This window comes from Mirounga angustirostris, unplaced genomic scaffold (genome assembly GCF_029215605.1).
Source record: "Mirounga angustirostris isolate CCGP_5_RB_7025 unplaced genomic scaffold, mMirAng1.0.hap1 SCAF_8, whole genome shotgun sequence".
Classification (NCBI taxonomy): Eukaryota; Metazoa; Chordata; class Mammalia; order Carnivora; family Phocidae; genus Mirounga; species Mirounga angustirostris.
In genome coordinates, this window is record NW_026991716.1 from 33683049 (window position 1) to 33697919 (window position 14871).

General features: G+C 49.1%; 1 protein-coding gene across 5 annotated transcripts in view; it reads left to right on the forward strand.

Annotated features, from left to right (window-relative positions):
* Positions 1-14871, forward strand: part of TBC1D22B (TBC1 domain family member 22B) — a 73869-nt gene that overhangs the window by 43608 nt on the left and 15390 nt on the right. For 3 of the 5 annotated variants that reach the window (XM_064597548.1, XM_064597549.1, XM_064597547.1), the window contains 5 exons: positions 4978-5121; positions 7262-7368; positions 8054-8129; positions 10711-10838; positions 11121-11216. In XM_064597548.1, coding sequence (XP_064453618.1) covers positions 4978-5121; positions 7262-7368; positions 8054-8129; positions 10711-10838; positions 11121-11216 — 551 coding nt within the window. The remainder of the gene's footprint in view (positions 1-4977; positions 5122-7261; positions 7369-8053; positions 8130-10710; positions 10839-11120; positions 11217-14871) is intronic. The other 2 variants (XM_045866816.3, XM_064597550.1) reach the window with 1 other exon arrangement.

Consider the following 14871-nt stretch of genomic DNA (forward strand, 5'->3'; position numbering starts at 1 on the left):
ATAAGAATATTCATAGCAATTTTATTCTTATAGACAAAAACTGGAACCAACCTAAATAATCTGATACAGGAAAATTCAATGGATTCGTACTAAGCAATAAAAAAAATGAACTATTAATAAACACAACAACATGGAAGAAACCATCCCAAAATCACTATGTTGAACAAAAGTAGTCAGAAACCAAAAAAGTACACATTGTGTGATTCCATTTAAATGGAATTTAAAAATAATCCATGGCAACAGAAATCAAGGCAGTGGTTGACTGTGGTTGGAGATTGGGAAGAGGCATGAGGAAATTTCTGGGGTGCTGGAAGTGTTCTCTATTTGGACTGAGGTATCTTTTACACAGATGTATACATGGGTCAGAATGGAACTGTGGGGGCGCCTGGGTGCTCAGTCGGTTAGGTGTCCGCCTATGGATTTCCTCTCAGGTCGTGATCTCAGGTTTGTGAGACCGAGCCTCATGTCAGGCTCTGTGCTGAGCATGGAGTCTGCTTGAGATTCTCTCTCTCCCTCTGCCCCTCCCTGCCTCCCCACTTGCACACATGATCTCTTGCTTTCAAAAAAAAAAGGGGGGGGGGACTGTGCACTTACGTGTAGTCTACTGTATGTAAATTATACATAAAAAGAAATCCCTTCACAGAGCCTGACTTCTGATGAGCAGACACGGACAATGAATAGAAAAGCAGGTATTTTTTGCCGGATTGTGACGAGTGCTATGGAGAAAACTGAAGCGGGGTTGATGCCGTGTTGGCAAGAGTGGTGACGGCAACAGGTTTCAAACAGGGCAGTGAGCCAGGGTCACACTGAGGAGAGGACATTGGTGCTAAGTCCTGAAGGAGGTGAGGGGCGAACTGTGCAGTTACTTTTTTGATAATTGGCACGCAGATTTTCAGAGAAAAGGGCTTGTTGGTAAGAACCCCCTACGTACTCAGGCACCATGGACTCTGCCGCCAGGTCCTGGTCCCAGGCTGTTGGGAGTTAAACCCCAGCCCGTGCTCTCGGTTCCCAGGAGGCTTCCTTCTCCCTCTCATCTCCGACTCTCTGCGTGTGATACCCACCCTGCCCATCCTGTTCCTCCCTGTCTCTTGATGTGTGGAGGCCAAAGATGAAACCGGATGGACTTCTGTAGTAATGGTGGGTTTTCATTACGGGCTTAAAAGGACATTCCTTGTTTGCCTTTTTTTTTTTTAAAGATTTTATTTATTTATTTATTTATTTGGCAGAGGGAGAGCAGGAGAGCACAAGTAGTGGGAGCTGTGGAGGGAGAGGGAGAAGCAGGCCCCCTGTCAATCAGGGAGCCTGATGCGGGGCTCAATCCTAGGACCCTGGGATCATGACCTGAGCCGAAGGTAGTCACTTAACCAACTGAGCCACCCAGGCACCCTTCTTGTTTGCTTTTAAAGCATAAACTTTATATTGAAGAATAATACACTTTTTAAAAAGCACATATCTCATACATGCACAGCTCGATGCATTTCCTCTAACTAGCCAGCACCCGTGTCAAGTCATGGAACATTTCCAGCACTGCCGAAATCACCCTGTGTTCTCTTCTAGTCCCTACCCCTCAGAGGTAACTGCTTCAGTGACTTCTAACACCCCGATCAGTTTTGCCTGTTTCTAAACTTTCTATAAATTAAATCATGTAGTAACGGTATTCCATTTTCTATCTTAATGCTCTTGGTTTGGAGGGAGTTGGGGAGTGTGGTTGATGCTGAAGTTTTTAGCGCCCGCCTTATTTAGACGCTTTCCTCAAGATGCCTCCTGGCCCCGTCTTCATAGATGAAGTAAGTAGCCTTGTATGTGCCAGGCAGTTGAGGACTATGGGAGGCTCTTCCCAGCAACACACAGCCAGAGGGCTGAGCTGAACCACTTTGAGCTGACGCTTGAGAGCGGTGTGTGCATTTGATGGGATGTCCAGGGCTGGATTTCCTGTCTCAGAGGAGGGAAGTTCTCCAAGGGCAAATTGTGGCTTATCATCTCTGGGACTTTCAGACCTCGCCTGCCCTCTCCCTGGCAGTGAGCTGAGTGGCACGTGCGGGCCTGCCTGCTGGCTCTGTCTCTCTGGCATCTGACCCAGAATAAGTGAAAAATTGTAACCGAGGAGAAATTGTGATAGCTAACATATGCAAGATGTTTGAGCCTAGATGAAAAGCCTCTGAGCAGCTGACATTGGGGGCCCTGGACTCCCCAGAGCCTGTTCACGTCATGGTGTCTTGGTGACATGCTGCCTGTCCCTGTGAGTGGTCTCTGGGCAGGTCCTAGAAGAGTAAGTATGCTGGACTGGGCCCTTCTTTGGCCCCTTTCGCCTGAATACTCGTATTGTCTGTGTTTATACGATCCGGGGTCCTAGAGCCTGTGCCAAGAGGCTGAGTTAACCAGCAGTCACGAATGTTTGCAAAGTAAAAGTAATACAGGAACCTGAGGAAAATTGAGAAAATGTGGCAGTATGCTGTTTTTAAAATTAATTTTAACTGGGGTATCATGACACACGTATACTCAGGCTACTCCACGCTGAGTTGGGTACAGCCAGAGATCATGTATCGTTCTGAGTGCATCCTTACCTTTTAGTCACCTCACTGACTGACAAGCACAGTGTTGGGAGGGGCTCCCTGGTCAGCTGCTTCTCTGCATCTTTGAGACAGCACGCCTCCCTTCTCACGAACCATAACGCAGTCCTCATGAAACAGAACCGTCTCCCTGCGTGTCTCTGCTCTGTAGGAGCCTCAGAAGAAGTCTTTCCTCTGACCTTTTCCCTGGATGAGACCAGCTCTCCTTACTCTTCTTTCTCTGTCAGGTTGTTTGACCTTCCAGGGATTAGCCGGGGGCCCCTCCACCCTCTCCATACTAGGTTTTGTGGTGGCATCCTTGTCCCAGCTACTGCCATCATATGCTTACCTGAAAATGCCAGATGAATAGTGCCCAATAATATTTATTTATTTATTTGAGAGAGAGAGCAAGTAAGAGAGAGAAATCCTAAGCTGTGGGGAGGGGCAGAGATAGAGGGAGAAGCAGACTCCCCAGTGAGCAGGGAGCCGGAGACCAGGCTGGATCCCAGGACCCTGAGACCATGACCTGAGCCGAAGGCAGACATCCAACTGACTGAGCCACCCGGCACCCCCAATAATACGTTTAAATAGCACTTAAGAATGATTACATACAGGTGATCAGATTAATTCCTTGACCCTTTTCTTAAATTGGCGTTTTCCTGGATGGAATATTTAAGTTCTTATTTTATGAGGTTCTTTAGATGTATGACCCCAATTTTACTTTTTTCCTTTTGTCAGTTTACTTTTGTGTTCAGAAAACATTACGTAAGGTATTCTTATGCGTCTGGTCTTAAAAAAATAAAAACAGGAATCAGGTAAACCAGAGGCTTTGGGAAATAGAAAGGCTGTCTGAATTCTGATGCTTCAAACCTTCTCCTGTCTGCCAGTTGGGCTGAATCATTCTGACCCAACAGATCACAAAATCTAGAAATTGCCATGCAATCACAGATGGTTCCTGGGAAGTGCCTAGAGCAGCAAAGAGACAAGTTACTCTTGTCAGTTTAAGCAGAACCAGTTCTTCCCAGAGCTGTAGGGGAATATTTGAGGCATATACAAGCCTGATTTCAGGCCCAGGACTTGGAGTTCTCATAAAAATAAACACTTGACTGGAGTCACCACTCAAGTACATTTTATCTGCTAATAAATGGGCGTGTTCTCGTCAAGCCCAGAGTGGGCAATTTGATTCTTATAAAGAGCTTTTGGGCTTCCTCTTTTTGGATGCTTTGCCTTTTAAAATAGCCATAAAATATCCTTAAAATCTCATTGCCTCCAGTCTGAGTCCTGGCTGTCGTATGCTCCATAATGACAACCGAAGACGCTGCCCTCATTCGAGACTGAATTGCTGGCATGGTTTCCCATTCCAACTTCAATTATATGTTGAATTTTCTCAAGTGGAATGTTTAATGATCCTTCTGAACAGACTGTTTATGCTGAATGAAGTTCTTCAGAGAGCATTTGGGCCTCCCTTTCTCTGCTGCTTTTTGCTGGTGCACTCAGCTCACAGTTTTTGACTGAATGTGTGAATTTTATCCTCCCAGCAGGCAGAACGCTAGAACTAAACTCTCCTCCCACTCCCTGAAAGGCTGCTGAACTCGCTGTCTGTGAAAGCAAAGGGCTAATGGGCAGGCCAGGCATCAGGGCAGCACATGGGGAGACAAGAGCCCCCCGGGAGGGCTCAGCATCTTGTCTGTTGGTCCCTTTGCTCCCTGGACAGCTCAAGGTTTGGAATTGGTACAGTTACTGAGAGTGGCATCTTACCGATTTAAGACCTCATGTTGTTAGGTTTTCCTCCTTTAGACCGAATGGTGGAAATGGAAAGCTTTGAAAATTGACTTATTTTTAAGGTATGTGTTGGGATTAGGTTAAATTTGGCTGCGAATAAGAGATCCAAAACAACAGAGGCTTCAGAAGAGATAGAAGGTTATTTGTTCCTCATTTAATGACAATGACACTAGCTAACATTTACATAATGCTAATTTTGTGCCAGGCAGGGTTGTTTGCACCTTTCATGCATTAACGTACTGGTAGGGTATTACCACCTTAACCAAGGAGGCATTGAGGCACCCAAGTGAAGTCATTTGCCCGAAGCCACATACCTAGGGAGTGACAGAGCCAGGATCTGAGTCTGGCTCCAGAGTCTCTACTCTCAGCCCCATGCTATTCTGTCTGACAAAAAACCCACAGGCTGCCAGGGCCAATCCTCAGTGTTCTCGGGAACCCAGACTCTTTCTCCCTTGTTACCCTTACCAGTTACATTTCCACTGCAGTGTTCTGGAATTGTAGAGTGCCCAAGTTGGGAAAGACTCCTCAAATTCTTAGGGAGTTCTGGATGTTCATTTGGGAAATGTGTGTGGGAGTACCAGGAGTGGTTTTTGTCTGGAGCCTTTCTCGTGGGTTTCACAGTTTTCTTACAAGCCTCTTCTCTCAGACAGGGGGCTGCTGCCTAGGACAGGGTGGAGCAGCTGTGGTCACTCAAGGAAATGGCGCTGTCCTCCCGTACTGCTGGCCCGGCCCTGGAGAGTGGGCTGGCGGAGCCTGTGGGTCAGGTTGTCTGTGGTGGTGGGAGTTGGAGGTGACCGGGAATCCACCCCCGGGGAGGGGAGGGGTGAATATGTAACGTGGTGGGGGTGCGTGTGGTGCACCATGGGAGCATCTCAGAAATGTAATACGGAGGCCAAGAGAAAAAGGAAGATTCGGAACTGGGACTTAGAGCTCGGTAGTATTCAACTAAATCCATAGTACGTATATGTTACATAGTAAGTGTTGAAGTTGGCGGCGGGGGGGCGGTGGAGGGGAAGATGATATTTCTTGGAAGGTTTTTTTTTTTAACGTGATTTCTCAAGTGGACCTTTATATGTTATCTGAAGTCTTAGTTTCTGCAAGCTTAGTGTTAGTTTACAGAATCCTTATTCCTTTTTAGTGATAAAAGGCAGGTGTAGTCAATTGGAGCCCCCTTTTTCCTAAAATAATGTGCATTTTTTTCCTGACTGTAAAAATTACGCTTATTGTAGAAATTTTGAAAAGTCTCGTAAAGCTTGAAGAAAATAATCTTTTATCCCTACTACCTAGGGAATAAACACTGTAAACCTTGTGATATATTTTGTCTTTCCTCTGTGCTTATATAAGCACACATAAATATTGTATGTACAGTAGCTGGGAGTATACCATAAATAATTTTGTATCGTGCTCTTTTCCCTTAAAACTGTGACTTTCCTGTGTCCTTACAAATTCTTAATAAACTTCATCTGAAAGAAACTTTGTTGTACCTACTGCGTGCCAGGCACCGTTGTTAGCACTTGGCATGGATTTCCTGTGGCCGTACTTCGAGTCAGACTTTTAGGTTGTTTCTAGCATTGTAGTTTTTCAGACAAAGCACCCCACCCTCCCCAAAAAGGTTTTTCTGGCCCTTGATGTCCATTTAAAAATGCAGTTTACACAGAATGAAAACCCGAGAATTGTTACACGTTGCCCCAAGGGGGTTCACTTGCAGGTCTTAGTAATAATTCTCATAAATGAAAGGACTGGATTCTGAGTATGTTTTGTCGGGGACCTGTGTCTCTGCAGCACCAGGGACTGCAGTGAATGTCCTGTTTTCAAAATAGGGCTCTGGGTCTAAAGAGAAAAGCCGCCTCTGTCACAGAACTCAAGCCTGAACATTTCCTCCTGTGGCCTCGGCCGAGCACACAGGGGCCTGTGGGTTGAGGCGGCCCAGCGGGTCGGCCAAGGAGAGCCTTTCTTAGTACTTCCACTTCTGTGGCAGGAAGGAAACCTCCCATGGCCTTTTCCTTCTTCAGGGTTCTAGAAGACTCTCGATGTTGTCCCCACTTGGATCTCCGACCAGATAGACTACCTCTCACTACTGTTACTTAGTGCGGGGTTTCCATGAGAAGCTAATAGATGATCCTCTTTAAAAGAGGTCCTGTGGCTAAAGAAGCCTGGAAAGTGCTGGATAAATAGGGTACAGATGTACTTAATGCAGAATTCGTTATAACTCCTCATGTCCTTCTGTATGCTATGATCTTTGTGAATCTCCATGATGAAGATATGTGAGGCACCGTTTCTCAACCCTATTCATCTATGGAACCCCCTTCTTTTGGAGTATCCTATTGTTTTGATGTTTTATGGAACCCTGTTTAGGAACTACCAACTTGGTGAAACTAAATCCCAGAAGCCCCCACAGCTTTGGCCCATCTGCCCTCACGTGCTCATCTTCACTTCTGAGTGGTAAGACCGTGGGTCTGCCTTGTCAGAATATGGAGATTCGGTCTTTAAAATGAACCATGGGGGCCATTTGGCCCCAGCTTTCTCACTACATACAAGTGTGAGTGTGCCAGACAGCTTACTGAATTTCTGAAATCAAAGAATTTTTCCAGACCATCTCCGAGGGTCTGGGTAAAGCTCACTGAGCATGAGGCCTGAAATACCTTTTTCTAAAACTGAATGACAAATGCAGAAGAGAAGGGTATGTTGGACCCAGGGGAATTGGCGTGAGAAATGGCCTGTTCCGTGTTGTAATGAGGTCCTCAAGCACTTTCCTGGGACACGCTTGCCCACCTGACCAGGGGAGGAGGAGGAGGGCAGGCCCTTGTCCCTGGGGATCAGGTTAGCTGGGCTCTTCCCTGGCCTTAAGGACCCTGTTGAAGTTACTAGACTCTGTCTTTCTCCAATTTTTAGAGAAGACCTCTGGACTTTCTTCTCCTTTTGTTTTACAGAAGAGGATGTGGAGAACTTTGATGTGACCAATTTGTCTCAGGACATGCTTCGAAGCATTGAAGCTGACAGCTTTTGGTGCATGAGCAAGCTGCTAGATGGGATCCAGGTGAGCCAGATCTGCGCTTGTGGGTGGCCTGGGTCCAGGGGCTCCCCGCAGGCCTTTGAGGCCCTTCCTGCCCTTCTGCATCATGCAGGGTCCCCCACCCAGCATGGTTCTTCCTCGTTTCGGTCCATCCATCTTCACCTCTTTTGTTAACTTTACAGTTTTCCCCCAAAGGCAGTGGTCCAGCATCCCCGGGAGTCTAAGGAAGTCTCTGTGTTCCCCTGGCTTTGACCTCAGAGTGTGCCACTCCTTTCCACTAGACACCCGGAGCCAGGTGGTGTGCCCCACATTGCAAGGCTCTGTCAGGCTCTCCCCACACTCTGCTGTTCTGTTTATTCCTTTGTTTCTTAGAATGCTGGTAGCAGCTTTGGAAAAACCGCCTGTGCTTTTTTTTTTTTTTTTTAAGATTGCAATTTATTTATTTGGCAGAGAGAGACACAGCGAGAGAGGGAACACAAGCAGGGGGAGTGGGAGAGGGAGAAGCAGGCTTCCCGCGGAGCAGGGAGCCCGATGCGGGGCTCGATCCCAGGACCCTGGGATCATGACCTGAGCCGAAGGCAGACGCTTAACGACTGAGCCATCCAGGTGCCCCCAAACCGCCTGTGCTTTTAAATGTGTTTCAGTGAACTTGAGAGTGGTAGCACAGCTTTGGAGTCTGTGTTCATCCTGGGCTTTCTGTCATTTGCAGGATAACTACACCTTTGCACAACCAGGGATCCAGAAGAAGGTCAAGGCGCTGGAAGAGCTTGTTAGCCGGATTGATGGTAGGTGGAGGGAAGAGGAATTCTCTGGCATAAAGCACAGTATGATTCTGACACAAGCCAGGGGTGCTGGTGGGGCCGTTCCTCAGCCCCCTGCCTTGCCACGAGCCTCTCCAACTCTGTGCCATTGACTGCACCACGTCCTTCGGCGTCTTGGCAGGAAGGGGAGGGGAGAGCTTTGCTGGCACCTCAAGTTCTTCTTTCTCCTTTGCATTCTGTCACCAAGTTCTACCAATTCTCTTTCAGCGTCTCCCTTCACATTCACCTTTTTTTTTTCTTTTTTTCCTCTCCCTTAACCACCACCCCCTTTTTTTTTCTTTTCAAATTCACCCTTTCTGCTCCATTTCCCTAGCCACAGCTCTGGTCCAGCCATGCCTGGGTTTCTGCAGCTTCCTTCTAGAAAGACTTGCCTCCTCCATATTCTTTCCTCTTCCAAACCTCCTGTCGCTCAACTGCATCGTTCTAAAGCACTGTCCTGGTCACGTCCCTCTCTTGCTCGGAAGCCTCCTGTGGCTCTCCATTGCTTTTAGCGTCAAGCTGTAGTCCGACCTTGTCCTTGACATGGTGATGTCACTCGGGACTCCTGGGCTTGATGCACAGTCCTCAGGTCTGACTGATACCCTGGCAGGGCTTTTCTACAGCTCCCTGGGACCTGTTTGGGCGGGGGGGGGGGGGGGGGGGCAAGGAGGGAGACTGGCTCTTCCTAAAGCAGGATGTCTTTGAGGAGCAGGAGCCTCGCAGTCATTCCTCGGCTCTGGCTTGGGACCCGAGACTCTAGAACTAAAAGGCAATTCGGGAAGCCCTGCTTTTTACTGATAAAGAAATTGAGACCCAGTAGGAGACGTCGGAATTAAGTTTCATAAAGAAAGCCTAGCACTTCACAGCGAAGTCTTTTGCTAAGTGGGCTCTGTAGCACCAGCTAAGTTGTAAAGCTTTTTTAGGACTCCGCCAGAAACTGCACAACTAAGAAATCTCATTCCTGGCTTTTTTTTTTTTTTAAAGATTTTATTTATTTATTTGAGAGAGGGAGAATGAGAGACAGAGAGCATGAGAGGGAGGAGGGTCAGAGGGAGAAGCAGACTCCCCGCCGAGCAGGGAGCCCGATGCGGGACTCGATCCCGGGACTCCAGGATCATGACCTGAGCCGAAGGCAGTCGCTTAACCAACTGAGCCACCCAGGCGCCCCATTCCTGGCTTTTTATCAGGGATTTTGCGCCTCACCAGAGCAATGGCTTCCCCGGCCCCCCCTCCCCCACCCCCCGGACAAAAACTGCGTGTCTTTCTCTCTTCCCCAGCTTCTCTTTTCCTGAAAACCTTCCCTGATTTGTACCACTCATTCCAGCTTCCTTTTATGACTTAGGATTTCAGTCTTCCCATCTTGTTTGCTGATTTACAGTGGTTTCTGACACATCGTCCGTAGGATGTTTTTTCCTCTTTGTCTCATTGCCCTGACCCAGCTGTTAGTCCCAGTGTGGGGCCCACATGCAGCTCTCTTGCATCCCTCATCCCAGGTTCCAGAGGGCAGAGGCTGCGGTTTCTGCCACCATCTGCGTCATCCTTGTTTTTTCTGCCCTCGCAAATACCTGATCAGTAAAGGCAGAGTACTTGAGGATAGGGGATTTATAAATGTCTGTGGCCTTATTGTTTCATTCAGTTATACAAGTAATATGCATTAGAAAAATTAAAACAATTTGGAAAAACACAAAATAAAAAATAAACATCCTCCCCCTTCCTTAAATTCTATTTCCCAGAAATAACCATTGTTATTAGTTATTCTTTCAAAAAATTATATATTTACCACATGCCAGGTGCTGTTGTACGCACTTTTGTTTTCTCATTTTATCCTCCCCCAAACCTTCTGAGGTATGAATGATTATCTGCATTTTATAGATTAGGAGACTGAGGAGGATAATAATTTTTTTAAAATGCTAGTAAGCACTGTTTAAAGGGCTGTCATGTAGAACAGGGATCCGGTTGGCTTGGGGTTGTTCCAGAGCACCACACAAACACTGAGGGTGGGAGTCAGGAAGGAGCTAGTTTCTACTGAATACAGCGAAGCACTTTCTGGTGAATCACTTAATACATCAGTGGGAGAGGCTGCCCTTGCTGGAGTCAGTGAACCTCATTCTCTGGTAGTGTTTAAGTCCCTGCTGGCTGCCATCTGTCAGGGATGCTGAGGAGTAAGTCCTCACCGGCGGGAGGATGGCCAAGGTGACCCCCATGGTTCTTTTCCATTCTGGCTCCTCCTCTCAAGAGTTAATAGGGTCAAGCAGCCAAGTGGACCTCATGTCTGCCGCTTTATGGTGAGAGCAGGCCTGTGAGGGAAGAAAGGTACCTAGAACATCACCATGGATGTTAAAATAGTCTCACTATGTGTGGGGCTGTGTTAGCCAGGCAGCGTGGCTGTGAGATGGTGGAAGCAAGCCTAAAGGATGGCCAGATGCCTGTTTGGCCCTTCTATGCCTGGCTTCCCCAGGAAGAGAGGGGAGAAAGAGTTGGAAACTGCCTTTGTGGCTCATGTGACTCTCTCAGGGACCAGTCCCCTAGGTTGAACCCTTGGGGCCAATGACGCTTCCTGTTTCAGAGCAGGTACATAATCACTTCAGGAGGTACGAGGTCGAATACCTACAGTTTGCCTTTCGTTGGATGAACAACCTGCTCATGCGGGAGCTTCCCCTTCGCTGCACCATCCGCCTATGGGACACATACCAGGTATGAAGGGACCCCTGCCCGCTCCATGCCAGGCTGTTCCTGAGGCGCCCAGCTCCCCGCCCTGCTGGAGTGTACTGCTCAAGAGCCCCCCCCCGCCTGCTTTCTATTTCTGTGTCTGCCTCAGTGGGCAGGGCCGCTGCAGAATCTGCTCAGGCCTCTGTGTGCCCAGCCATGAAAGGAATGCTGTGCTGTGTGCCCACCTTGCAGCAGGATTGGAACCGAGAGGCCTAGAGCTGGCTCTTTGTCAGGGCTTGGAGACCTAACAGTTCTTTCCCTTCCCAGTCTGAACCAGAAGGGTTCTCCCACTTTCATCTCTACGTGTGTGCAGCCTTCTTGATCAAGTGGAGAAAAGAGATCTTGGATGAGGAGGACTTTCAGGTGAGTGGCCAGGAGCCCAGCCTGGGCCAGGATGAGCATCAGAGTGGGAGTTATCCTGTCTGTGGGGCTGTACAGATAGAAGGGGCCACGGCAGGTACGTGGCCGGGAAGAGGGAAGCAGACAGGCTGCTCAGAAGAGGTTGCCCCTCCTGGTTGGCGGAATGGCCAAGTCAGCGGGCCCCAGAGTTCTTCGGTGTGAAAAAAGGTCTTAGGGCCAGAGATGCTGCAGAGCATGTAGACAGGCCTAAGAGATGTTTCATTCATTCACTGAGAAGCATTTGCTGAATGCTTGCCTTGTGCCGGGCACTATTGAAGGCATAGCATATATTGAGAAGTAAGTCAGACAGATCTCTATTCCCACAGAGCTTACATGCTAGTTGGGAAAGAGACTTAACAATAAACAAGAACAGGGCGCCTGGGTGGCTCAGTTGGTTAAGCGACTGCCTTCGGCTCAGGTCATGATCCTGGAGTCCCGGGATCGAGTCCCGCATCGGGCTCCCTGCTCGGCAGGGAGTCTGCTTCTCCCTCTGACCCTCCTCCCTCTCATGCTCTCTGTCTCTCATTCTCTCTGTCTCAAATAAATAAATAAATAAAATCTTTAAAAAAATAAATAAATAAACAAGAACATAGTAAATTAAACAGGATGTTAGGTGATTTTTTTTTTTTTTTTTCAAAGTAGAGCAGGATAAAGGGATTATTAGGTGGTAGGGAAGGGATAGTTTAAAATTCCAAAAAAAGTAGGGTAGGCTCACTGAGGTGACATTTGAGCCAAGGCTCGGGGAAGGCGAGAGAGTGAGTCATGGACATCTGGGGCAAGAGTGTCCAAGCAGAAGGAACAGACAGTGCAAAGGCCTGAAGGCGGTGGTGTGCCTGGGCTACTTGCGGAATCATGGCGGTGGCCAGTGTGGCCTGGAGCACAGGGGTCCAGACGAAGAAGAGGAAAAGGTGAGGCCAGAGAGTCACAAGGGACCCGGATCATAGAGGACTTTGTAGCCACTTGGGCTTTTACTCTGAGTGGACAGGGAGCCCTAAGAGGGTCTTAAGCAGAGGAGGGACGTGATCTGACTTATATTTTCAAAGGCTCACTCTGGCTTTCTACAGAGATGGTGGGTATGGACACAGGTGGGAGCAGAGAGACCAGGCGGGAGGCTGTTAGAATCCTCCAGGGGAAACACGAGGGTGGCTTGGACCCGCATGGTGGCAGTGGAGGTGTGGCAAGTGGGTAGATCGTGCATGTATTTTGTAAATAGAGCCAACAGGATTTCCTGATGAACTGGGTGTAGCTTAGGACAGAAAGGCATGAGTCAAGATGACTGAGTTCCTGTGAAGGCTGTAGGAGGAGCAGGTTTCGGGAGGACTTTCAGGAGTTCAGTTTTGGGCATGTCGAATTTGAAATGCCATTAGACACCCAAATGGAGATCTAGGTAGGCAAATAAATGTTAACGAGTCTGGAGCTCAAAAGAGAGAGAGAGGTCTGGGCTGGACACGTATGTTGAGGAGCCTTTGGCTAGACGGTCCTTAAAGCCGGGACAGTAGGTGAACCCCCTAAAAGAAGTGGGTGTGGACAGAAGAGAGGAGAGGCCCGGGCCTGAGCCCTGGCACATCTTCGCGAGGAGGCTGAGGGGGCGGCCAGGGAGAGTGGGGTGTTGTCCTGGAAGCCTTGGCTGGGGATGTGAAGAAGACTGAGGGCACGTGTTAGTGGTGGACAGCCAGGCCGCTGCTCCAGGAGGCCCAGGAAGGGGGGAATGGGGACTGGGGGATCGAGGAGATGGACTGCGAGCCTCTGCAGTCTGCAGAGACAGGCCTGGAGCTGCTCACGGTCGTTCTGTCTGGGGACAGCTGGGGGCTTTTCTTTCTCCGCTTTGCACGTTTCTGAACTGAGGGGTTTCCTTTTTCTTTCTTTCTTAATGGGCAGATATGTCTTTTAAGAGCAGGCGGGGGGGAATGCCAGAGAAGGTGGAACGTTCTTCTGAGCTCTAACTAATAACGTAGGTGTTCTCCAGAGCAGCAGCTCCCCGTGATCCCTGAGCCTCTGCGCTGTTCCTTTCCGTGCAGAGTCTGGTCCACGGATGGATGGAGAGGCAGGACTCCACTTGCCCACGTTAGGGCTCCGGGCAGAAAAGGGCAGAGTGGGCTTCTGGAAGTAGACACTAGCTGTGGTGCGGAGGCCGCAGGCAGCTGAGGAAGAGCCCCGGCTTCTGCCAGCCAGCCGTGTGTGCGGCGTCCTAGGATAAATGAGCACGGGGGGCTGGAACGGCCCTGTGCTGGGCTAAGCTATCAGTTTTGATCATGTGGTTGAGGTGGAGCAGGCTATCAAGAGCATGAAGTCTAACTTAGTTCTCATGAGCCAGGCTCAGAGGGCCTTGTCATATGTGATAAAAGTGCTTCCCAGATTAGCTCACAGAGGTGGAGGTGATTCCTGGAATGGCTCTTAGCGGTTCACAATATTGGCAGAGCACAGGACCATAATAGTCGATGCCTTTAAACCTATGTTAGACACAGAGATGTTCTTCTTCACTGGGTTGCACATTTGATTATCTGACCGATTTGAGGTCTTTGTGCCATAACCCACGGAAGGACAGTGTGGATTTGTGCCTGCTGCGTAGGTATTAACACCTCAGGTGGCCTACCGGAGGGGTGTCACCTCTTCCTTTTAGACGAAACAGAATGGGCAGTTACACTCGATGATCTGCAGAGTGCCTCCTAGCCCCACAGTTCCCTAATTGCATGGCTAAGAAAAGAAAACATGTGCCTGGTGGTGTTAAGATAGGCAGGTGGTGTCCCTTAGGGGACAGAAGCATGGCGTAGGTTGGAGGAGCAGGGTGCAGGGGCATCGTGTGAGATTGTGTGAGGCCGCCCGTGAGCTCTGTGGCGGACGAAGGCTGACTGCTAACGGGCCACTTGTAACGAAGTCACTGCCACGGTACCTCTCGAAATGAATCCCGGGATCCCAGGAAGCCAGACTGGCCCAGCCTGGATGAGAGAAGTTTTAGGGCTAAAAACTGCGACGACTTGGCGCACCTGGGTGGCTCAGTCAGTTGGGCGTCTGACTCTTGGTTTCGGCACAGGTCATGATCCCAGGGTCCTGGGTTATCGAGCCCCGCGTCAGGCTCTGCGCTCAGCGAGGAGTCTGCTTGAGAATCTCCCTCTCCCTCTTCCGGTCACCTAGGGAGTAAGTGGTAGATGGCCAGAATCCTTATCACACACATGCGTTGCGCTCTGCTGCCTCTACCTTGGAGCCTGGCCGGGCACCTCGTGGGGCACTTGAGCCGAATTCATACAGTAGCTACTCAAGGATCCCAGGCAAGGGTCTGCCACCGTTCCCAAGCCTCCCACTTCCCCCTCCCCTTTCCCCTTCCCCTCCTCTCCCTCCACCTCTCAGGGCTTCCTCTGCCCTCCACCGCTCCTCACCTTTCACTGACAATCCCTTGCAGACTTTCTTCTCACAAAGTAAATGTTTAACAAAAAATTGGTTGTTTTAAGACTGAGAAACAAGTGCTCCAGGGTCCTCCTTTTGATCTACTATTCGGGGCTCCTGGGTTTTTCTCCTTCTACTGCCTGAAGTACCTGTGACCTCCTCATTCCTTTTCATGCCCTCCCTCCCTGGGGCTCAGAACCACCCACTCTTGTCTCTGTGGAAATGTAGGGTCCGAATG